The 25,802-nt window shown below is 42.1% G+C and overlaps 2 protein-coding genes across 2 annotated transcripts; both read left to right on the top strand.

Moving 5' to 3' along the window:
• Positions 1-1,418: 1,418 nt before the first annotated feature.
• LOC308283417 (nuclear factor 7, brain-like) lies at positions 1,419-3,045 on the top strand (the record flags this gene model as incomplete). Its single annotated transcript, XM_080723848.1, has 1 exon — positions 1,419-3,045. One exon carries the CDS (start codon positions 1,419-1,421, stop codon positions 2,817-2,819), a length of 1,401 nt encoding a protein of 466 aa, XP_080579974.1. The 3' UTR covers positions 2,820-3,045.
• A 13,553-nt stretch (positions 3,046-16,598) lies between these two features.
• LOC308283121 (uncharacterized protein) lies at positions 16,599-25,802 on the top strand (the record flags this gene model as incomplete). The annotated part of the gene is made up of 4 exons (XM_080723502.1): positions 16,599-17,981; positions 18,287-18,291; positions 24,132-24,919; positions 25,180-25,802. 4 exons carry the CDS (start codon positions 16,599-16,601, stop codon positions 25,800-25,802), a joined length of 2,799 nt encoding a protein of 932 aa, XP_080579628.1.

Raw genomic sequence — 25,802 nt, forward strand, 5'->3', positions numbered from 1 at the left:
CCTCCTGTTTTTGGAAGAAGTCTCCTGTTATTTAACCAAATGACCATGTCTCCTGATCCAGAATTTTCACCCTTTTTCAAAGACCCGCAGATATGCAGCCACAGCCATTAAAATAGGCCTGTATGTAGTTCCTTGGCTATTTGATATGCAAACCGCCAGGGCCTTAGGCCTATTTTATGTTCTTTTTGTTGAAAGGTGTGAGATCTAGCTCTCTCTCTTGCCATGCCACCCACCCAGACACACGCACGCACGCATGCACGCACACACGCAAAGGGCTTTATATTGGCATGAGTAAACATACGTTTACATTGCCAAAGCAGAAGTGTACACAATACAATACAATCGGAAAACAAAATATGTACAGGTGAAAACGTTGTGACGCGTTGTGAGCTTGTAGATCTGCTATTTTTTGGTGAACTTTCCCCCCAGAATAGGGATGCTGGGTTTCAAGTAGTTGTAACGTTATTTTCAGTCAGTTCTGATGGAAACTGATATTTCTCCTTAACATAGCCTACTGTATCTCAGGTGGGAAGATGTGCATACTGTATTTATGTGGCTTGATATGATGTAAGATTCTAAAAGTTAACAGAGTAATTCAAGGGTGCAACGTGAATCTTATCGCCTGTCTCTCTCAATGCAATGCCTTAATTTCTCACTCAATAATAATAATATTTCATCCTTCAGCCTCACTGTTGGCTCTGTACTTGGTCTAGCTTTTTTCCCTCTACAGTTTAGAGGCTAGTTTCACTATTTTTGCGGACCCCTGATGGTGTGTGTGTGTGTGTGTGTGTGTGTGTGTGTGTGTGTGTGTGTGTGTGTGTGTGTGTGTGTGTGTATGTGTGTGTGTGTGTGTGTGTGTGTGTGTGTATGTGTGTGTGTGTGTGTGTGTGTGTGTGTGTGTGTGTGTGTGTGTGTGTGTGTGTGTGTGTGTGTGTGTGTGTGTGTGCGCGTGCGTGCGTGCGTGTGTGCGAGAGAGAGAGAGAGAGAGAGAGAGAGAGAGAGAGAGAGAGAGAGAGAGAGAGAGAGAGAGAGTGTTGCAACAGCTCTGTGCTGTGTCAAAGCTCCTCCCCTCTCTGACTCAGAGGAGTCAGGAAACAGAAACTTACAGCACTGAGCACACTCCTCTCTGTCGACACATACAGATACACACACAGAGACAGGCAAAGATTCACATTCAGATCAAACGAACCTTCCAGTGAGGAGGACAGACAGTCTTTCCACAGCTACAGGAGGGAATACTGACCCAGACCACTGGAACCTGCTGCTGACTCTGTCAGATGAATGGACTTTAACAAGAACCACGATTAAAGTGAAAGGAAACTTTCACAAAGGGAACATTCTAGGAGAAAGGAGTGTTACCACTGACTGACTCATTTCCTTTATTGTGTGGAGTGTTTGTTGCTTCATTCAGGGACAAAATGGCATCCAGGGCATTTCGCCCAGAAGAGGATTATTCCTGTGTTGTGTGCTGTGACATCTTTAAAGATCCTGTTATCCTGTCCTGTAGCCACAGCTTCTGTAAAGTCTGTATAGAGAATTGGTGGAAAGATAAGGAAATAAAAGCATGTCCAGTTTGTAGGGAGGAACAGTCTGTGGATCCACGCAGAAACCTGGCTCTGAAGAACCTGTGTGAGGCCTTACAGGAGAGACACCAGAGAGCTTCAACAGGGTCTGAGGTTCTCTGCAGTCTGCATGCTGAGAAACTCAAACTGTTCTGTCGGGAATGTCAACTGGCCGTGTGTCTTGTGTGTCGAGATTCTAAAAAACACATCAACCACAGTTTCAGACCCATCGATGAAGCTGCACTGGATCACAAGGAGGAAGTCCAGAAATCTCTGAAGCCTTTACAAGATAAACTGGAGGTCTTTAATAAAGTTAAAACAAACTGTGACCAAACAGCAGAACACATTAAGGTCCGGGCCCGGCACACAGAGATGCAGATGAAGGAACAGTTTAAGAAGATGCATCAGTTTCTAAAGAAGGAAGAGAAGACAAGGATCACTGCACTGAGGGAGGAAGAGCAGCAGAAGACTCAGATGGTGAAGGAGAAGATTGAGGGTCTGAACAGAGACATATCAACCCTTTCAGACACAATCAGAGCCATAGAGGAGGAGCTGAGAGCTGAACACATCTCATTCCTGCAGAACTACAAGACCACAGTGGAAAGAGTCCAGTTCACACTGCAGGACCCACAGCCGGTCTCAGGAGCACTGATAGACGAGACCAAACACCTGAAGAACCTGACCTTCAGAGTCTGGGACAAGATGAAGGACATTGTCTCCTACACTCCTGTCATTCTGGACCCCAACACTGCCCATCCAGAACTCATCCTGTCTGATGATCTGACCAGTGTGAGATGGGGAGAGAAACAGCAGCTTCCTGACAACCCAGAGAGGTTTGACCGCTGGCTCCGTGTCCTGGGTTCTGAGGGCTTTAACTCTGGGACTCACAGCTGGGATGTTGAGGTTGGAGACAATACACACTGGGTACTAGGTGTGTTAGCAGAGTCTCATCAGAGGAAGGGAAAGGGAGGGGGTCAACGCTGGTGCATATGGTTATATGAAGGTAAATACACAGCAGTCTCCTCACCAGGGTCAGTCACTGTTCTCTCAGTGCAGCAGAACCCCAAGAAGATCAGAGTCCAGTTGGACTGGAACAAAGGAAAGCTGTCCTTCTCTGATCCTGATACTAACACACACATACACACCTTCACACACACTTTCACTGACACACTCTTTCCATTCATTTGCCCTAGTCGTACTGTCCCTCTGAAGATGTTACCATGGAAGATCAGTGTAACTCTGGAACCACGTAGTTAGACATGATGATGATGATGATGATGATGATGTATTAATCCTATTAGTAATAGTACTAGTGTCAACAATAAATGGTAATTAATATTAGGGGAATTATAGAAATGTAATTATCTCAGTATTAAACATCGAGATGCTTTACTATAAAATGTATCAGACTATTATAATACTTTTACTCTTGCACTTAACTGTACTGTACTATTTACACTATCCTAATATAGAATCATCACGTTGGAACAATCTCTTTATGACATTATAAAGAATGACATGTTATAATATGATGACTAGCAGAGGTCAGCATGTTAAATATTACATTAGTTTCATGAAACCAGAACGGCTGAGGTAGACTATGAACCCTGCAGTCACTTGAATCACTGTTAATAAAATTATAACACCATAATAAAATATTAAAACTGTTTACTTGGAGGTATTGTGGTTCTAATTTCTGTTATGTTGCTCACGTGTGTGTGTTTGTGTGTGTGTGTGTGTGTGTGTGTGTGTGTGTGTGTGTGTGTGTGTGTGTGTGTGTGTGTGTGTGTGTGTGTGTGTGTGTGTGTGTGTGTGTGTGTGTGTGTGTGTGTGTGTGTGTGTGTGTGTGTGGTTCAGACCCAAAAGAGAAATTAGGCATTTGATTTGACCAGGCCCAAACTAGTGAAAATAGCTGATCTACAAGCTCAGTGAGCTTGTAGATCATGTTTTTTGGAAAATGTTTTGAAATGCATAATTAAAAAACAAATAGTAGGAAATAAAATAAAATAAAAAGACCCATAACAATTTGTCCTCGACCTACAAATCCCGTCCCAGTGTTTCGACATAACATTTGTTCGACGTTCCATTTGTTCCTAGTGATTGTTAGCCACTATGCCTAAACCTAACCCCAACCCTAACCTCAGTAAAACTATGCCTAAACCTAAACCTAACCCTTAGTCGAAATAATGATACGTACTAGAAATATGTTGCGAGATTTCACTGTGTTGGGGAACCAGTGACATAGACTGTAAGGGATGGTGAACCACTGTAATCTGACCACTCACCTCTTCAGACTCCACCTTAGACCAAGCCTTGACTTATGCAAATAGGTTAAAATGACATTTAGATAGCATGTTATTCAGACGATAGGTTCATTATTTACCTATAGCATCCTATAGTTCAATTTCAAATGTTTATGAACGGTGCAAACCGCTCCTACATTGTCTGTTTGTCCCACGTCTGTTTGTACGTACGTCCCGGCCAAGCTTCACAGGACACTAAATTAAACTAAAAGTAGGGGTGGGCGATATGGAAAAATACAATATCACAATATATTTCCAAGCTGTATTACGATACACATGCAATCTTGCAAAACACATTTTGGCCTATTTGTGTATACATGTGACCTGATGGTCGCTTATCTCCCGATTAGGGAGTCTTACTGGTTTATGAAACCTTTCTAGAAAAATGTTAATTCATGAGTTTAGTTCTCTTGCAATGTTGCCTGCGCCAAAGTGTTCAAAAATATCATATCAAATATAAGTGTATTCATAATTAAATAATACTGCATTCATGTCTTCATCTGTATTCATCGTTAAATATAAAATTCATTCATTTTGTGTGGCAAAGTTGAACTTAACTAAATAGCACTGCTAACTTAATTTGCTTTTCTTTATTTTTTATATTACGTTTAAACTGATGCTAGGATCACAGGTAAACCAATAGCCTAAACTAGCATCAGTCTCTCTTAAGTTGATCTCAACTAAATAGCACCACTCAATTCACCCTGGGTGTGATTTTTCTTTTTTAATAATACATTGTTTAGAGCTAGACTAATGCTAGGTTGGTTTGCCATGTACTCCTAGTTTACTGAGGCACTACACTGTCTCTATGCCAGGGGTCTTCGAGGCATTGTGAGCTTGTAGATCTGCTTGTAGATCTGCTATTTTTGGCTAAAGTTCTCAGAATATGGACGTTAGGGTTCAAGTGGTTAATATAAAATAGGAGGAAAAAAAGTTTCTATCACACAAAGCTTTTAAGGACCCCCAGTAGTAACTCTGAGGACCCCCTAGGGGTCCCGGACCCCCTGTTGAAGACCCCTGCTCTATGCAATTGATACATGTGTGAACAAGCTCCATGGTGCCACCTGCTGGTCAAACATTCAATCCTCTGAACGTTCCAGGGAAATATGGAAATCCCATTGAAAGATCTTTGCCTACAGTCTTAAAACTAGAGATAGATGGTAGCCTAATGTCTTTTACAGAGGACTCAAGTTATGGTTGAAATCAAATAAACTGTGCTCACATGAATAGTGTCTGTTCCTTACCTGTTGTGTGAATTGATTATGGCTACTTATGATTTTGTATGTCCTACAGACTGATGGGTTAGTTTGTGGATTGTTAGTTCTTATTAGTAATCGCATATTATAATTGTTGAAGTGAAGCGGTGAAAGCCGCTTCGGCTTCCAAGGTGTGGCTTTGTCTGTCCCGTACATGTGGGCCATCTGATTGGTCAATTTTGTCTGTCCCGTACATGTCCCGTGCATGCAGAATTGAGGATTGGTGAAACTTCACATGACAATTTGGCCCTCCAGACAAAATCATTCATTCATTCAGAATTCGTAAAAATATAGAACTAAAGAACATAGAAAGTATAGATCTAGAACACAGAATGTATAGATCTAGAACACAGATTTCATAGCTCTAGAACACATAGAATAACAAATTCACACTTCAAACCGAGGTTTGATTTTTTTTTTTGTACTTGACTGGGTTTTAGACTAGTATTATTGTTTTTGTACTTGATTGGGTTTTAGACTAGTATTAATGTTTACTGTACTTGACTGGGTGTTAGATTTGATTATTGTAAAATAGAAAAGCCTCCTGTGGACAGGTGAAGAGAATTAGCACTCGTGCTAAAATCACTTATATCAATGCATCTGGTTCGTCCAATGTGATTGTGATGTCCATGTCAAATAAATAAAACATAACATAACATAGATATGTCGCTAACAGGGTAGACACACTACGCTGCACACAATAAAAACAAGCAAGCATAATGTAATTCGTGATTTTTTTCATTCAAGTATAAAAATTGTACACAGGTAATTAATTTCCTTGATATCCTAGTGATACTGTAGATTGCGTGTGAGCCAGTCGCAAACACGATCTAAAACCAGCCATTCTAAATGCTACGTATTCCCACAATAGATTAGCTACACAGAGTGTGATTCACCAACTGCATAAATAACAGAAACAAAATAAAATAGAAATAAAATACATACAATTTAACGAGTAGGACTGTCATTGTGTCCCGAAATTACTCCAACTTAAGTAGCGTCCCTACGAAGCTACTCTACACAAGGCAAGCTTGCTCTGTGGCTTAAAGGACAACTTTGTTTTTTTACAAGGGTTCATATTTTAGATTGCAATTAAAGAATATAAAAGATGTGTTAAAATTATTTCATTTACTTCTTTCTGTTGTTTTAGAGACTCTTATTTCAGTGATTGGGGGCATGCGTACAAGTGGCTGAAGTATGAAGTATGAAATATGTCATTTTACACAGAATAAGCCCATTCCCAAGATACAGCGCAACCTTTCATGGTTGGATGTGAATTATGGGGGCTAGAAGTGTTACTGTAAATAGCAATAAAGAAACTGCTGGCTTATTGTGTCTAAAAAGACACATTTAGCCACTTGTACGCATGCCCCCATCGGGGCCCCATGCGTACGCATGCCCCACATTTTTGCACGGTAAACGCGATAAAACAATAGAACAAAGCAAATGAAAACATTTTAACACTCATTTTTCCCTTCCCTAATTACAATCTAAAATATGAACCCTTGTTGTAAAAAAACAATGTTGCCCTTTAAGGACAGCCTTATGCAAAGCTTAGAGCAAGCTTGCCTTATGTGACTTCCATAGGGCAGGGGTTTTCAAAGTGGGTGACGGGGCACCCTGGGGTGCCGTGACGGCAGTCCAGGGGTGCCGCGAGATCATTTGGAATTTATTTGGACACTTGAAAAAATATTTAGTATCATTTTAAACTTGAAGTACAAACTAAGTTATTTTCAGTCAGTTCTAACCAAAATGGCTGTTATCTCAACGTTTTCCCCGCAACATGATCACTAAAATATCCTCACTGTCGGGCAGAAACCTCGTATCTCCAAGTTTCAAATGTGTACGTCTTTTGGTAAAGTAAAGCCCTGCTTCATCATACAAGACCGTCGCACAAAACTAGTGAAAACAGCGGATCTAGCACACAACGCCGTAGATCTGCTGTTTTCACTAGTTTAGTACATTGTATAGATGATAAATACAAAACGAACAGTTTTGGACATACAAGGTTTCCACCCGACAACAACGATATGCTATAAATATAAAGTGCTGGGAGTGAAAATTATAATGTAGGGGTGCCTCGGATTAAAAAAAAAAGTTGCCCTGAGACAAAAAAGTTTGGGAACCGCTGCCATAGGGAATGAATTGGACGGTGCTTTACCACCCCGCCTTCCCCTAAGTCAGGGGTCGGCAACCCAAAATGTTGAAAGAGCCATATTGGACCAAAGAAACTAAAAAAAAAATCTGTCTGGAGCCGCAAAAAAACTATAAAAGCCTTATCGTCGTTGTCGGTGGAAACCTTGTATTTATCATTTACAAAATGAACTAAACTGGTGAAAACAGCCAATCTTCAAGCACACAACGCCTCGCACCGCGAGGCGTTGTGTGCTTGTAGATCTGCTGTTTTCACTACTTTTGTGCGTCAGTGTTGTATGATGAAGCAGGGCTTTACTTTGCGGGGGAAAAAAACATACAAATTTGAAACTTGGAGATACAAGGTTTCTGCCCGACAGTAACAATATATTAAACGTCTATATTAGCTATATTAGCCTACTATCAAAATGACTAAGTAGGCTACAAATACATAATGAGCATTACATGTAATATGTATTTACTACACATTTTTACAGCATTGGAAAGCGATAAGAATGTGTGTGTCATGTTTGTCCTCCTAACCTTAAAACAAAAAATATTTTTTTCCCCCTATCTTTTTCCCTTAATACATTTTTGAAAAAGCTCCAGGGAGCCACTGGGGTGGTGCTAAAGAGCTGCATGCGACTCTAGAGCCACGGGTTGCTGACCGCCGCCCTAAGTAAAGCACAAGGCATGTGCCTTAAATTTGCAAACCCGGCCTAAGAATGCATATCCTTGAAATAAAAAAATATAAAAAAGGAAATGGCTTGAGAATCACTGGCCACTAGGGTTGGAAATCGCCAGGTACCGACGATTCAATTCGATTCCGATTCAGAGGGCTACAGTTCGATTATAAATCGATTACTGATGCATCTCGATTCCATTCCATCTTTATATTTCATTGATAATATAAACAAATGTACATTAAGCAGCTTTCTTTTCAACATACACAAAATGTATTGGTATAAAAAAATAATTACATTTGTGATTCGATTCATAATCGTCCATGTTCGTATCGCGATGAATCTATGAATCGATCATAAATGGTAAATGGTGCATTTATATAGCGCCTTTAACAAATTGTGCATTACATTCACCCATTTACACACACATTCATACACCAATGGTGGAGGAAACCATGCAAGGCACCAACCTGCTCACCGGGAGCAGCTGGGGGTTCAGAGTAGAGATCTTCACGGGTCCAAATCTTCTTTTTTTTATCCAAATAGATATCATTTTGGGTCTCCTTCACATGAAAATGTTTGAGCACACCTAACATAGAAACATAGTTTTTTCAACAAAAAAAAAAATGAAAAAAAAGAAAGAAAAAAAACAAAACTTTGCACAGACTTGCACAAGTTTTCAAAAATAGCAGATCTGCAAGCTTGCAGTGCGGCACTCGGTGCCACACTGCAAGCTTGTATTATCTGCTATTTTTCAGTAGTTAAAGCACAAAGTCACGCGTTCCCAGTCTAAATGGGTTGAACCCCCTCCCGCTATGAAGAACATTCATGGGGGGCCCGGCAGTGAATCCTTGTACCCGGGCCCAGAATTCACCCTTTGTTAGCCTTCTGGTTGGTCCCTGACTGACCAACCAGCAGGCTCTTTATGCCTTGACCCACCCTGGTTCCACCTTTTTTATGTTGAATTTGCTAAAACATAATTTTTGGAGAAATAAAAAACATTTAAAAAACTTGATGACTCAATATACGGACACTGAGCAGCTCCATTTTACTGAAACCAAGTTTGAAATTAGAATTGAATTGAACACACAGAATAACAATACGAAGCAACTGAATTAGTGGATGGAGTGTCCCACCGAGTGTCCCACCAAGACACAGCAACCAATGTGTGTGAAGAGGGGTGGGACAACGGGTGGGACTTGACAAAGGGTGAATTTGGTGCGACACCCCTCCTGGCGGCCTCCACCAGGTCAGATGCTGTGGTAGTCCCAGTCCCTCCTTGCTGCCTCCACCAGGTCAGATGCTGTGGTAGTCCCAGTCCCTCCTTGCTGCCTCCACCAGGTCAGATGCTGTGGTAGTCCGAGTCCCTCCTCGCGGCCTCCACCAGGTCAGATGCTGTGGTAGTCCCAGTCCCTCCTCGCGGCCTCCACCAGGTCAGATGCTGTGGTAGTCCCAGTCCCTCCTTGCTGCCTCCACCAGGTCAGATGCTGTGGTAGTCCCAGTCCCTCCTTGCTGCCTCCACCAGGTCAGATGCTGTGGTAGTCCCAGTCCCTCCTTGCTGCCTCCACCAGGTCAGATGCTGTGGTAGTCCCAGTCCCTCCTCGCAGCCTCCACCAGGTCAGATGCTGTGGTAGTCCCAGTCCCTCCTCGCTGCCTCCACCGTCCACTCCGCCAGGAAGAAGGACAGGGAGCCCATGAAGCCCACCAGCACCAGGATGAGCAGCTGCCAGTGGAGCAGCAGGTAGTTGCTGTAGCCGAACGCCAGCGCCGCCATGATGGACTGTGAGTGTGTGGGAGGGGGGGGAGAAACACAAACACTATGTTAACTCATACTCTGCGATCCCCATCGAAACCGGGGATTTCCCGCTGTACCTCTCTGCGATGCCCGTTGTACCATAGCGCACATCTGGCTTTTTTCAATGTTTTTTCATGTAAACACTGGCGGATAAGCAGGGATACAGCGTGGCAAGTGGCAACGTATATGTCTATTTCAATGGGGGTTTTTTTTATTCGAAAGCTGTCACCGAGTCTACACGTCTACTAGATGAGTTCCGCACAGATTGTGCACGATGCGTGCGCGTGCACACGTTAAAAGGTAAGGACAATTTGGCAGCTGCTTACTACAGCTATGTTTAAAATGGCAGCAAAATTGTTAACAGTACAGCGCCGTCCAGACATTTGCGACAGCTATCGTGTCCGTATCGTTTGAGAATGAGGGGAGAGGAGGGGGAGGTCCAATTCATTCTCAATGGAGGTCACATGTTTTTTTTTTGTCTCTTGCAAATCTCTTGGCCAAAAGACAGCCTTCGGTTGAGCAAGAGACACGGCAACGACATGAAACACGTGACTTACATAGAAAATTAATTGGACTCCCCGCCTACCCTCATTCTCAAAACGAGACGGAGAAAATGTTGCACGCATATATGTGATTGCGGCCTAAAGCCCTTTGCACACAGGACAGTTGCGTTTTTTTCGTTTGCGGCATGAATAAAACGCATTGGATTTGGTGTGCAAGGCTGTGCGGTATCGGCGCTGCGGATCCAAAAAGGAGTCATAAAAGGAGTGATGAGTTTTTTACCGCATGCGGCAAGACGCACGAATCGAACTGGGTTCGATCGAGAAAAAAACGCACGGCGGCAGCCACTCATCGCACGGCTAATTCGGAGCTGGTGTGCATGAGGTCATAGAGAATCATTGTTTTCTTTTCAAAAAATGATATTGTCCGTTTTATCCGTGCGGTTAAACGCGCCTGTGTGCAAAGGGCTTAAGACTCCCTAATCGGGAGATAAGCGACCGTCAGGTCGCATACACACACTTTATAAGGCAATGGTAGCCAAGCAGGAGGGAATATGGGAAATGGGACAGATCCGTGTTGATGACATGACTTTAGAGATACTGTGTACCGCTTTGCAAAATCTGTAGGAGCAGTGTAAAAAAAATGTGTTTTGCAAGAATCGGCCTCATGGTGGCACAAGAGGGCCATGTGAGAGATCTATCCATCCATCCATCCATCCATCCATCCATTTATTAATATCTAGAAGAAATAGGGCAAGTTAATTGGTGTCATCACAATCAAATCAAACGATTGTGCTTAAGTGATGTTACTTGGTTAAAACACAATACTTTTAGTTGAAAGGTTGAGGCTCTATATTTTTACAGTAAGCATTGCTATGTTGACTGCTTTGTTCAGTACTGGTCCTTCAACCCAGTTCATACTGCATATTTCTTTTCCATGGGGCCACATGAACAACAGAAAATATTATGGAGAGCCGGGGCCTAAAGGCAGTGCTCCCCACAAGATGTGCACCCTGCAAATTAAACACACAGCTTTACCTCCGACTTCATTAAATAATTAGCAGTCCAATTCTTGTTGAAAACCCGGCATTCGGCACCGACTTTTCTTTTTTTAGCCACTTTCATTTTTGAGGGGTAAGGTAAGATAAGGCAGGTCGTCTTGACGTGTGACCAGTCTGACCACCTGCTTGTTATTGAGACAACATCCAATGATCACACACACGTGCTGATATACGCACTGCGTCTATATGTACGTGAATAAAAATGAATACAAATAAAAGAAATGCAGCTTTAGTCCATGCATGAGGTAAAATTAGAAAATGTGTTCATTTTGTAATTTGCCATTAATCCTACAAGGGCTGGTCAGAGTGAACCAAAGGGTTGCGTACGGCCCCCGGGCCGCACAATGCCCAGGTCTGAATTAGAGGGTTTAAGTGGTACCAGATATGCAGCTTGGCAAATAAAAGGTGAATTGATCCTAGTGCATGGGCGGAGGATAATTACACAAATAAATTCAAATGTCCACAATACGATTATCGTTTTTTATCACAATAAACGATAATAATGATTATCTTCCCATCCCTAGCTGCAGTAGCCCTCAGTGCTGGTCGTTCAGTCCGGTTCATTCACCGAATATTCAAATATCAAAGTCATTATTCGACGTTGTTCACCGAAGTCGAATATTCGCTTTTTTTATCGTTTTCTCTTTAAAAAATCTATATATAGGCCAATTATTTGTTTACAAACATTGAGACTGAATGCACAGCTGACTGTATCATGTAATCAATTCCCAACAGATCCCCAAACCTGTTGTTTTGGGGAGCACTGGTTATTCAACCTCCTCTTGTGTGCTAGTGAGGTGCTCCCATGGGTGCGCCCTTATCGAGACATATATACTTCATTGCGCAACGGTGTTCCTCGTCAAGAGTAGCTGATATACAAACTCACATCGCGTCACCAATGCAACCCCTCTGAGCTTGGAGGTCTGCGGCTCTGCGCGCGAGCATAATTAGGCTTCATGGACTGCAGCTGGGTGAGCAGTAGACGCTCTGGTGATCCAGTGGATCGGGTGGGTGATCATGAGGAGCGCTCCCTCTGTTCTGATGACGGTGAATAGAGGTGGGGTTTGAAGGACAACTGTTTTGAATCGCTATTATTGTTCACAATCAACAGAAACTTTATATATTTATATATTATATATTTCAAGAGTGAGAATTTACAGTAAAAATCCTAAGCATTCTTCCTCCACACTGGGAGAAAAACGGCATCTGAAAGTTTGATGGAATGCATTTTTAAACACGAGTGCCATCCATTGCATCCTATGAACGGTGGGGTTCATTTGGTGCCGACCAGCGTGCGCATACTGGTTTATATCAATGTGACGTGGACCATTAAGGCATCTATATAGGAAGTCATAAGAAGGAGTTATCAATGCCCCTGGTGGATGAATTTGTTAATGCTCTATACCAGGGCTTCTCAAACCTTTTTAGGCCGTGACCCCCAAACAGTGGCGCTGAAGGGCCTAGGAAAGTTAGACTGAGGTAGGGGGGCCCAAGGTGCCAGGGCCCTCGAAAAGTCTGGAGTAAAACTTTCCCCCCCCCCCCAATTATAATAATAACTATTATCATTATCATTTGTGTCTAAACTTAACATTTCCGCCGCCGAAATAAAACCAATGAGCGACTGTTGTATTGAGTCTCTATATTGTGCACACCCCTACAGCCCAAAAATGGTTTATCCTGCTTCCACGTTTTGAGTACTGTTTTTGGCCACTAGATGGTAGTCTTCCCTAAGGTATGAGTGACCAGTTTCTCCCTTGTTCTCCTGGTGCTTCAGTAGACAGCAAAAAGTACATTCCTATGTCAATTGATTGATTGATTGAAGACTTTATTAGAAGTTTGTATAGAAAAAGGTACAGTTTCATGACGGTACAGTTCAACTAAAAGGAGATCCTAGGAAAGTCCTACATTGCTGCAGTTATTTACACAGGAAACCATTGAAGTATCTCATATAACATTGAATGACAGGATGGATAGAACAGGCCAGTCAATCTAAGCTAAAAAAGGGCCTGACCCAAAAGAAATTGCAATAGTAATGGTTCAAGGTTTTTTATGATCCTTAGGGTCATCCAAATAACATATTAAAAGTTGTGAATTATATATTTAGTGGATCAAGGTAAATTCAGGGTGTTCAAGTTTGGGTCCATTCACTTACTATACAGGAAAAAAAGTCCCCAAAAAATCTTTTTTAAGTACCATGCGTGGGGTCTAACTAGGGGTTTTTCATGATTCTGAATACATTGCAAGCATTTGTTTTGCACAAAAAAACATTCCTTGGGCTAAAAATGGACCCATAGAACTATGGTATAGTGATGAGTCATCACTTTTCTGGGGTCAGCTCCGTTTTGTGGTGTCCGTTTTTAAGCCGACAAATGTTTTTTTGTGCAAAATGAATAATTGCAATGGATTCAGGACCATGAAAAACCCCTAGTTAGACCCCTCACATGCTACTTAAAGAAGATTTTTGGGGGGTCTTTTTTTTCCTGTATAGTAAGTGAATGGACCCAAACATGAACCCCTTAAATTTACCTTAATCCACTAAATATATAATTCACAACTTTTAATATGTTATTTGGATGACCCTAAGGATCATAAAAAACCTTGAACCATTACTATTGCAATTTATTTTGGTCAAACCTTAGATTGACTACCCCCCTCTGTGTGAGTGTGAATGTGTCTGTCTCCCCTATTATGCAGGAATACATGTGCTGAGGCAATCAGGGTCTACGTATCATTTTGAGACCTGTCATTCAAACAGTAACAAAGTGTTCCCGGTTGGCCGGCAACACTTTGGCCGGCCCCTCTCTGGCCGGGCCCCCCGGGGGCCCATACAGATTTCTGTCCTAGGGGCCCAGAATTTGGTGCTACGCCCCTGCCCCCAAAATAAACATATTTGAACTGGGGACCCCCACCCTGACAAGCACTTGGAATTGTAGGTATTACATTTAATGTGACTCTGTTCCACAGATAAATATTGTGAAAATAGCCGATCTACATGCTCACAACGCCTCGCAACGCACAATGTTCGCCTCTTGCTTACTTTGGCCAGTCCTGTCGAATATTCGACTATTCGAATACTTTGAGGTCGAATAATTCTAATACTAAAAATCACTATTTGTGAATGCCCTGGTTCATACTGCATCTTTTCCAGTCAGCGACAACTCGGGATATTAAACTCGTCAGATATCTGGAGATAATCTGGCTGGAATCATACCCGCCTCGCACCTTTGAGCCGTTCAGAGACAGCGAGCGAAACCTCTGGGGGGGGGACGAAGCCCGATTTCACACCAGATCGGCGACAGGATAACTCGGGGCTAAGGTCGTTCGGTGTGAACCAGTCTTCATTCGGATTCCTTTTGGTTCTGGAGCTGGCAAGTGTTCTGAAAACAAACGGTGCCCCGAGTTCCCAGACGCCCACTGTTCCAGGATACCAGGGGTCTTCAACAGGGGGTCCGGGACCCCTAGGGGGTCCTCAAGAGTTACTACAGGGGGTCCTCCAAATCTTTGTGTGATAGAAACTTTTTTTCTCAGTTTTTATATGAACCACTTGAACCCCTATAGCGTCCATATTCTGATAACTTTAGCCAAAACTAGCAGATCTACTTATTTAGTCCAATCTGTATGGTAGAGTAGGCCTATGTTAATACAATATAACAATCTGTATGGTAGAGTATGGTAATACAATATAACAATATAGAGTATGTTAATACAATATAACAATCTGTATGGTAGAGTATGTTAATACAATATAACAATCTGTATGGTAGAGTATGTTAATACAATATAACAATCTGTATGGTAGAGTATGTTAATACAATATAACAATCTGTATGGTAGAGTATGTTAATACAATATAACAATCTGCATGGTAGAGTATGTTAATACAATATAATAATCTGTATGGTAGAGTATGTTAATACAATATAATAATCTGTATGGTAGAGTAGGCCTATGTTAATACAATATAACAATCTGTATGGTAGAGTATGTTAACACAATATAACAATATAGAGTATGTTAATACAATATAACAATCTGTATGGTAGAGTATGTTAATACAATATAACAATCTGTATGGTAGAGTATGTTAATACAATATAACAATCTGTATGGTAGAGTATGTTAATACAATATAACAATCTGTATGGTAGAGTATGTTAATACAATATAACAATCTGTATGGTAGAGTATGTTAATACAATATAACAATCTGCATGGTAGAGTATGTTAATACAATATAATAATCTGTATGGTAGAGTATGTTAATACAATATAATAATCTGTATGGTAGAGTATGTTAATACAATATAACAATCTGTATGGTAGAGTATGTTAATACAATATAACAATCTGCATGGTAGAGTATGTTAATACAATATAATAATCTGTATGGTAGAGTATGTTAATACAATATAATAATCTGTATGGTAGAGTATGTTAATACAATATAACAATAGGGGAGGTTGTATTGTGTCTCCCTGCTCTTCTATTGAGACATTTAGATGGTGTCAAAGGTCATGTCTCACCTAGACACAGGATCTGACACACAGTTTGACCTGATGGTCAAGATTCAATTTATCCCCTGATCAAGCAGGCCAGCTTACCATTGAGCTCATGGTTCAATGGTAAAATGCTGAATGCAAGAAACCAGGTTCAAATCCAGGACAGCAGAGGAAAGTTAAATATTGCAGCTTTAATAATAATAATAATGTGCATTTTTCATACTATTGTTGGCTCTGTACTTACTAGCTTTTTCCCCCTCTACAGTTAGAGGTTAGTTTCACTATTTTTGCGGACCCCTGAGTGTGTGTGTGTGTGTGTGTGTGTGTGTGTGTGTGTGTGTGTGTGTGTGTGTGTGTGTGTGTGTGTGTGTGTGTGAGAGAGAGAAAGAGAGAGAGAGAGAGAGAGAGAGAGAGAGAGAGAGAGTTGCAACAGCTCTGTGGTGTGTCAAAGCTCCTCCCCTCTCTGACTCAGAGGAGTCAGGAAACAGAAACTTACAGCACACTCTTCTCTGTCCACACAAACAGATACACACACAGAGACAGGGATAAGATTCACGATCAGATCAAACACATCCTGCAGTGAGGAGGACAGACAGTCTTTCCACAGCTACAGGAGGGAATACTGACCCAGACCACTGGAACCTGCTGCTGACTCTGTCAGATGAATGGACTTTAACAAGAACCACGATTAAAGTGAAAGGAAACTTTCACAAAGGGAACATAGTAAGGGAAAGGGGGTGTTACCACCACTGACTGGCTCATTTCCTTTATTGAGCCGAGTGTTTGTTGCTTCATTCAGGGACAAAATGGCTTCCAAGGCATCTCGCCCAGAAGAGGATTATTGCTGTCCTGTGTGTTGTGACATCTTTAAAGATCCTGTTGTTCTGTCCTGCAGCCACAGCTTCTGTAAATCCTGTCTGCAGGAATGGTGGAGAGAGAAGGTAATAAAAGAATGTCCAGTTTGTAAGGAGAGACATTCAGTGGATCCACCCAGAAACCTGGCACTGAAGAACCTGTGTGAGGCCTTCATACAGGAGAGACATCAGAGAGCTTCAACAGGGTCTGAGGTTCTCTGCAGTCTGCATGCTGAGAAACTCAAACTGTTCTGTCTGGAATGTCAACTGGCCGTGTGTCTTGTGTGTCGGGATTCTAAAAAACACATCAACCACAGAATCAGACCCATCGATGAAGCTGCACTGGATCACAAGGAGGAAGTCCAGAAATCACTGAAGCCTTTACAGAAGAAACTGAAGGTGTTTAATAAAGTTAAAACAAACTGTGACCAAACAGCAGAACACATTAAGGTCCGGGCCCGGCACACAGAGATGCAGATGAAGGAACACTTTAAGAAGATGCATCTGTTTCTACAAGAGGAAGAGGAGGCCAGGATCACTGCACTGAGGGAGGAAGAGCAGCAGAAGACTCAGATGGTGAAGGAGAAGATTGAGGGTCTGAACAGAGACATATCAACCCTTTCAGACACAATCAGAGCCATAGAGGAGGATCTGAGAGCTGAACACATCTCATTCCTGCAGAACTACAAGACCACAGTGGAAAGAGTCCAGTTCACACTGCAGGACCCACAGCCGGTCTCAGGAGCACTGATAGACGAGACCAAACACCTGAAGAACCTGACCTTCAGAGTCTGGGACAAGATGAAGGACATTGTCTCCTACACTCCTGTCATTCTGGACCCCAACACTGCCCATCCAGACCTCATCCTGTCTGGTGATCTGACCAGTGTGAGACGTGGAGAGAGAAAGCAGCTTCCTGACAACCCAGAAAGGTTTGACATCTGGCCCTGTGTCCTGGGTTCTGAGGGCTTTAACTCTGGGACTCACAGCTGGGATGTTGAGGTTGGAGACAGTACACACTGGGGACTGGGTGTGTTAGCAGAGTCTTATCAGAGGAAGGGAGAAGGAGGGGGTCAACGCTGGAGCATAGGTTTACATAAAGGTAAATACAAAGCATCCTCCTCACCAGGGTCAGTCACTGTTCTCTCAGTGCAGCAGAACCCCAAGAAGATCAGAGTCCAGCTGGACTGGAACAAAGGAAAGCTGTCCTTCTCTGATCCTGATCCTGATACTAACACACACATACACACCTTCACACACACTTTCACTGAAACACTCCTTCCATACTTTGCCACTAATCAAACTGTCCCTCTGAAGATGTTACCATGGAAGATCAGTGTAACTCTGGAACCACGTAGTTAGACATGATGATGATGATGATGTTGTATTAATCCTATTAGTAATAGTACTAGTGTCAACAATAAATGGTAATTAATATTAGGGGAATTATAGAAATGTAATTATCTCAGTATTAAACATTGAGATGCTTTACTATAAAATGTATCAGACTATTATAATACTTTTACTCTTGCACTTAACTGTACTGTACTATTTACACTATATCCTAATATAGAATCATCACGTTGGAACAATCTCTTTATGACATTATAAAGAATGACATGTTATACTATGATGGCTAGCAGAGGTCAGTATGTTAAATATTACATTAGTTTTATGAAACCAGAACGGCTGAGGTAGACTATGAACCCTGCAGTCACTTGAATCACTGTTAATAAAATGATAACACCATAATAAAATATTAAAACTGTTTACTTGGAGGTATTGTGGTTCTAATTTCTGTCATGTTGCTCACGTGTGTGTGTGTGTGTGTGTGTGTGTGTGTGTGTGTGTGTGTGTGTGTGTGCGTGTGTGTGTGTGTGTGTGTGTGTGTGTGTGTGTGGTTCAGACCCAAAAGAGAAATTAGGCATTTGACCAGGCCCAAACTAGTGAAAATAGCTGATCTACAAGCTCACAGTGAGCTTGTAGATCAGCTATTTTCACTACTTCTTAAACATACTTTTCCTAATGTATGGAATTTCTTAGATTTTGCTTTTATTTATGAATGAAATCAATTAAATATTGCTTTTTGGGGGGGAATGTTTTTTGGAACATGTTTTGAAATAAATAATTAAAAACAAATAGTAGGGAATAAAATAAAATAAAAAGACCCATAACAATTTGTCCTCGACCTACAAATCCCGACCCAGTGTTTCGACATAACATTTGTTCGGCGTTCCATTTGTTCCTAGTGATTGTTAGCCACTATGCCTAAACCTAACCCAAACCCTAACCTCAGTAAAACTATGCCTAAACCTAAACCTAACCCTTAGTCGAAATAATGACACGTACTAGAAATATGTTGCGAGATTTCACTGTGTTGGGGAACCAGTGACATAGACTGTAAGGGATGGTGAACCACTGTAATCTGACCACTCACCTCTTCAGACTCCACCTTAGACCAAGCCTTGACTTATGCAAATAGGTTAAAATGACATTTAGATAGCATGTTATTCAGACGATAGGTTCATTATTTACCTATAGCATCCTATAGTTCAATTTCAAATGTTTATGAACGGTGCAAACCGCTCCTACATTGTCTGTTTGTCCCACGTCTGTTTGTACGTACGTCCCGGCCAAGCTTCAAGGGACACTAAATTAAACCAGAAAGTAGGGGTGGGCGATATGGAAAAATACAATATCACAATATATTTCCAAGCTGTATTACGATACACATGCAATCTTGCAAAACACATTTTGGCCTATTTGTGTATACATGTGACCTGACGGTCGCTTATCTCCCGATTAGGGAGTCTTACTGGTTTATGAAACCTTTCTAGAAAAATGTTAATTCATGAGTTTAGTTCTCTTGCAATGTTGCCTGCGCCAAAGTGTTCAAAAATATCATATCAAATATAAGTGCATAATAAATAACATAATTAAATACTACTGCATTCATGTCTTCATCATCTCTATTCATCGTTAAATATAGAATTCATTCATTTTGTGTGGCAAAGTCTCTCTTAAGTTGAACTCGACTAAATAGCACCGCTTTCTTTTTTAATAATACATTGTTTAGAGCTAGACTGATGCTAGGTTGATTTGCCAAGTGCTCCTAGTTTACTGAGGCACTACACTGTCTCTATGCCAGGGGTCTTTGACGTTTTCAGGCCAAGGACCCCTTAGCCGAGAGAGCGATGAAGCAGGGACCCCCAGATTCCATATAGTTTCATCGTTTGACAGCACAATCACCAGCGTATTTTGGATTCATGTAAATTTGTGTTATCAGATATGTAACCACTTGAACCATCAATACTTAATAAACTTGACCTTTCACTCTGTACTTAGTGTGCTCTTTTTTTCTCCTCTACACCAAACCTCTTTGCCGAAAATAGCCGATCTACAAGCTCACAACGCCTCGCGCTTTTTGATCATTCCCAAGATTGCGGTGCATCTTGGGAATGGGCTTATCGAAAAATACATATTTAGCCACTTTCACGCATGCCCCCAACCAATGAAATCAATGACATTAAAATTGCTAAAACGTTAGAAAGCAGTAAATGAAAACATTTTAAGACTCATATTTTCTTTGCTCTAATTACAATCTAAAATTTGAACCCTTGTTGTAAAAAAACAAAGTTGTCCTTTAACAGTACATCCACCTACAAGCAGGGGTGAGATGCCATGGGCTCGCGTGGGCTCGGCGAGCTCACACTTATTTTGCTGCAAGCACGCGTGCCTCATATGCACACACTAAACACACACTTAACAATAAAAACAGCGTGCGCGCATGACGTCATGAATTTAGAGGACCCACACTTCTAAAATCCATATCACACCACTGCCTACAAGGTAACCAAAAACAAAAAAAAAGGAGTAACAGACCATTTAGACCAGTGGTCCTCAAAGTGGGGTCCAGGGAGGGACTCTCTGGGTTCCTTTTGGGAGGTCTAAATTGACCCATATACCGGTACAAGTATGTACTTTGACAGTATAGAAATGAACGGGTCCATTTGGTTTAATTTGTATACTGTCAGAGTTAAGGTTAAGGACCTTGACATTTTAAAGTTGGAGAACTACTAATCTAGACCAAAATGCAGGTTAAAATTGAATTCTGCAATGAATGTCTGTATTAATTTCAACCAGGCTCCCTCCATTGTATCACAATACATACGATATCTCTGAAAAGGCATATTGTGGACTGTGGAGACATTTTGTCTCAACAATATTTATCACCATATCACCCACCCCTACTAGAAAAGGTGCAATTGTGGGAAAGTGGTTGCACTGACGCAAGGAATCCACGGCCACCAGACTTAATTCAGGTCCAAGCACATCATGATCTCCATTTGCACACTTGTAATCAGTGGTGGAAAAAGTACTCAAAGGTTATACAAAATTGTACAGTAAATCTAGTTACTTTACACCACTGCTTGTAATCCATGAGTTTCATAGAAAGTTCCCTTCTTGAATTCTGTTTTGTATTTACCAGCTTGCAACGCTGGTCAATAGATAGACAGCCTATAATGTCAGAATCTCCTGCAAATTGCAGTTTTCATGACATCAGAATTATGAGATGTTATAATAAAAATCAAACCTCGTTTCGAAGTGAAGCGGTGAACTTTTATTCTATGTGTTCTAGAGTTATGAACTCTGTGATCTATACATTCTTTATATACAGGTATTCTGAATTCTACATTCTTTATATATATTCTGAATGAATGAATGATTTTATCTGGAGGGCCGAATTATCATGTGAAGCTTGACAAATCCTCAAAGTATCCAATCATCAGACAGGGATAGGGACACTATACACATATTCTGGATGTACGGGACAGATAAAACCTGTTCATTCTGGACTGAAATGGCCATATATGGACATGGGACACACATTTTGCTTTTTGAAAAAGCCTATTCATTCTGGACTGACATTCTGGACGTACGGGACAGATAAAACCTGTTCATTCTGGACTGAAATGACCATACCGTATTTTCCGGACTATAAGGCGCACTTAAAAGCCTTTCATTTTCTCAAAAAACTACTGTGCGCCTTATAGTCCAGTGCGCCTTATATATGGATCATTCACTGACATTGACATTCCCTTTAGCACAGCTCCATCTGTTGGATGCATAACGCAACGGTAGCGTCTATTATGTGCGCCTTATAGTCAGGTGCGCCTTATATATGAAAACAGTTTGAAAATAGACCATTCATTGACAGTGCGCCTTATAGACAGGTGCGCCTTATAGTCCAGAAAATACTGTATATGGACATGAAACACACATTTTGTTTTTGAAAAAACCTGTTCATTCTGGACTGAAATGACCATATATGGGCGTGGGACACACAAAGCCACTCATTGGAAGCGGCTTTCACCGCTTCAAAAATCACAGTAACGTCAGAGTGTACCGCCCTCAGGTTCAGGTTCGGTTTATTAGTCAAATGCGTATCCATACAAGTACAGACAAACAATGAAATGCTTGTGCCAAGAGCACTCTCAGCCTTATTGCACACAAAACAATACGACAACAACAGGTCACCCAGGACAACCCAAAAAACAACAAAACAACCATACAGTGTGACAGTGTACAGCTTAAAAACTGCGTATATTGCACATGACTACCTACGTCTCGCTTCCATCTCTTCGTTAAGCAACCTGATTGCTTGAGCATAAAAACTATTACTGAAACGGGTGGTGTGAGATTTGATGCTCTGGTAACGTTTTTTTGAAGGGAGGAGATAGAACAGGGAATGGGCGGGATGACAGCTGTCCTTTAAGATGTTCTCTGTCTTTTTCTTACAGCGTGTGTTATAGATTGTGTGTAGCTGTGGTAATTCTGTGCCAATGATTTTGGCAGCTCTCTTCACAATTCTCTGTAACTGTTTACTGTCTTGAGCAGTCACGTTACCAAACCACACTGTTATGCATCCTGTCAATACACTTTCTATGGTACAGCGATAGAAATTAACAAGAGCCTTGGTGCTTAGGCCAAATCTCCTGAGGCGCCGCAGAAAGTACAATCGCTGCTGCGCTTTCTTAAGGATACCTTCGCTGTTTTGAGACCATGTGAGTGAGTTTGTTATGTGAACACCCAGGAATTTGAAACTGTCCACTATGTCTACAGGTGAACCATTTATGGTTACAGGACTGTGATTGACTTCAGATTTCCTAAAGTCAACGATGATCTCTTTTGTTTTACTAACATTTAGAGAGAGATTGTTATTCTGGCACCATCTGTCAATAGCTGACCTGTCACATCACATTGTTGTGACATCACATTCCACCCTTGTCCCTGGTATCCCCATACTGTATATGGAGATCCCTGATGTCAACAATATTAAGCCCATAGCTTGGAATGCCCATATATGGACATATTGTGTGAGTCTCATGTGGTCTATAACATAAGACATCTATGATGTCAGTCATATCCATATTTGGGAAAATATTTTGTCCACATTTTGTCCGTCCTGTGCGAATTCTGACTTGTGCAACCTCGCCCTTTAGACCCTTAGGCGTCTTACTAGTACTAGTCCTTACCCGTCCTTACCCGTTTGAACTCTGAATTAGAGGTTTGTGCTCGCTTCACCCGCTTATGAAATATCAAATGAATTCCATAAATTAGACGCGTTGTGAGCTTGTAGATCTGCTATTTTTGGTGAACTTTCCCCCCAGAATAGGGATGTTGGGTTTCAAGTAGTTGTAACGTTATTTTCAGTCAGTTCTGATGGAAACGGATATTTCTCCTTAACATAGCCTACTGTATCTCAGGTGGGAAGATGTGCATATTTATGTGGCTTGATATGATGTAAGATTCTAAAAGTTAACAGAGTAATTCAAGGGTGCAACGTGAATCTTATCGCCTGTCTCTCTCAATGCAATGCCTTTCTCACTCAATAATAATATTTCATACAGTAAAGCCTCACTGTTGGCTCTGTACTTGGTCTAGCTTTTTTCCCTCTACAGTTTAGAGGCTATAGTTTCACTATTTTTGCGGACCCCATTGTGTGTGTGTGTGTGTGTGTGTGTGTGTGTGTGTGTGTGTGTGTGTGTGTGTGTGTGTGTGCGCGCGCGCACACGCGTGTGTGTGTGTGTGTGTGTGTGTGTGTGTGTGTGACAGTGTTGCAACAGCTCTGTGGTGTGTCAAAGCTCCTCCCCTCTCTGACGCAGAGGAGTCAGGAAACAGAAACTTACAACAGCACACTCTTCTCTGTCCACACACACACACACAGAGACAGGCGAAGATTCACGTTCAGATCAAACGCACAACTTCCAGTGAGGAGGACAGACAGACTTTCCACAGCTACAGGAGGGAATACTGACCCAGACCACTGGAACCTGCTGCTGACTCTGTCAGCTGAATGGACTTTAACAAGAACCACCATTCAAAGTGAAAGTAAACTTCAGGGAACATTCTAGCAGAGGGAGTTTTACCACCACTGACTGGCTCATTTCCTTTATTGTGTGGAGTGTTTGTTGCTTCATTCAGGGACAAAATGGCATCCAAGGCAACTCGCCCAGAAGAGGATTATTGCTGTCCTGTGTGTTGTGACATCTTTAAAGATCCTGTTCTCCTGTCCTGCAGCCACAGCTTCTGTAAAGCCTGTCTGCAGGAATGGTGGAGAGAGAAGGTAATAAAAGAATGTCCAGTTTGTAAGGAGAGACATTCAGTGGATCCACCCAGAAACCTGGCTCTGAAGAACCTGTGTGAGGCCTTCATACAGGAGAGACATCAGAGAGCTTCAACAGGGTCTGAGGTTCTCTGCGGTCTGCATGCTGAGAAACTCAAACTGTTCTGTCTGGAATGTCAACAGCCAGCGTGTCTTGTGTGTCTGGATTCTAAAAAACACACCAAACACAGTTTCAGACCCATCGATGAAGTTGCACTGGAACACAAGGAGGAGGTCCAGAAATCACTGAAGCCTTTACAAGATAAACGGAAGGTTTTTAATGAACTTAAAACAAAATGTGACCAAACAGCAGAACACATTAAGGTCCGGGCCCGGCACACAGAGATGCAGATGAAGGAACACTTTAAGAAGATGCATCAGTTTCTACAAGAGGAAGAGGAGGCCAGCATCACTGCACTGAGGGAGGAAGAGCAGCAGAAGACTCAGATGGTGAAGGAGAAGATTGAGGGTCTGAACAGAGACATATCAACCCTTTCAGACACAATCAGAGCCATAGAGGAGGATCTGAGAGCTGAACACATCTCATTCCTGCAGAACTACAAGACCACAGTGGAAAGAGTCCAGTTCACACTGCAGGACCCACAGCCGCTCTCAGGAGCACTGATAGACGAGACCAAACACCTGAAGAACCTGACCTTCAGAGTCTGGGACAAGATGAAGGACATTGTCTCCTACACTCCTGTCATTCTGGACCCCAACACTGCCCATTCAAACCTCATCCTGTCTGATGATCTGACCAGTGTGAGACGTGGAGATGAACAGCAGCTTCCTGACAACCCAGAGAGGTTTGACAACTGGCGCCGTGTCCTGGGTTCTGAGGGCTCTGAGGGCTTTTTCGTCTATCAGTGCTCTCAGGAGCACTGATAGACGAGACCAAACACCTGAAGAACCTGACCTTCAGAGTCTGGGACAAGATGAAGGACATTGTCTCCTACACTCCTGTCATTCTGGACCCCAACACTGCCCATTCAAACCTCATCCTGTCTGATGATCTGACCAGTGTGAGACGTGGAGATGAACAGCAGCTTCCTGACAACCCAGAGAGGTTTGACAACTGGCGCCGTGTCCTGGGTTCTGAGGGCTTTAACTCTGGGACTCACAGCTGGGATGTTGAGGTTGGAGACAATACACACTGGGAACAGGGTGTGCTAGCAGAGTCTTATCAGAGGAAGGGATATGGAGGGGGTCAACCCTGGAGCATATGGTGGTATGAAGGTAAATACACAGCAGTCTCCTCACCAGGGTCATCCACTGATCTCTCAGTGAAGCAGAACCCCAAGAAGATCAGAGTCCAGCTGGACTGGAACAAAGGAAAGCTGTCCTTCTCTGATCCTGATACTAACACAGACATACACACCTTCACACACACTTTCACTGAAACACTCTTTCCATTCATTGGCACTTTTCTTACTGTCCCTCTGAAGATGTTACCATGGAAGATCAGTGTAACTCTGGAACCACGTAGTTAG

Source organism: Nannobrachium achirus, assembly GCF_963921795.1.
Source record: "Nannobrachium achirus genome assembly, chromosome: 4".
NCBI classification, from domain to species: domain Eukaryota; kingdom Metazoa; phylum Chordata; class Actinopteri; order Myctophiformes; family Myctophidae; genus Nannobrachium; species Nannobrachium achirus.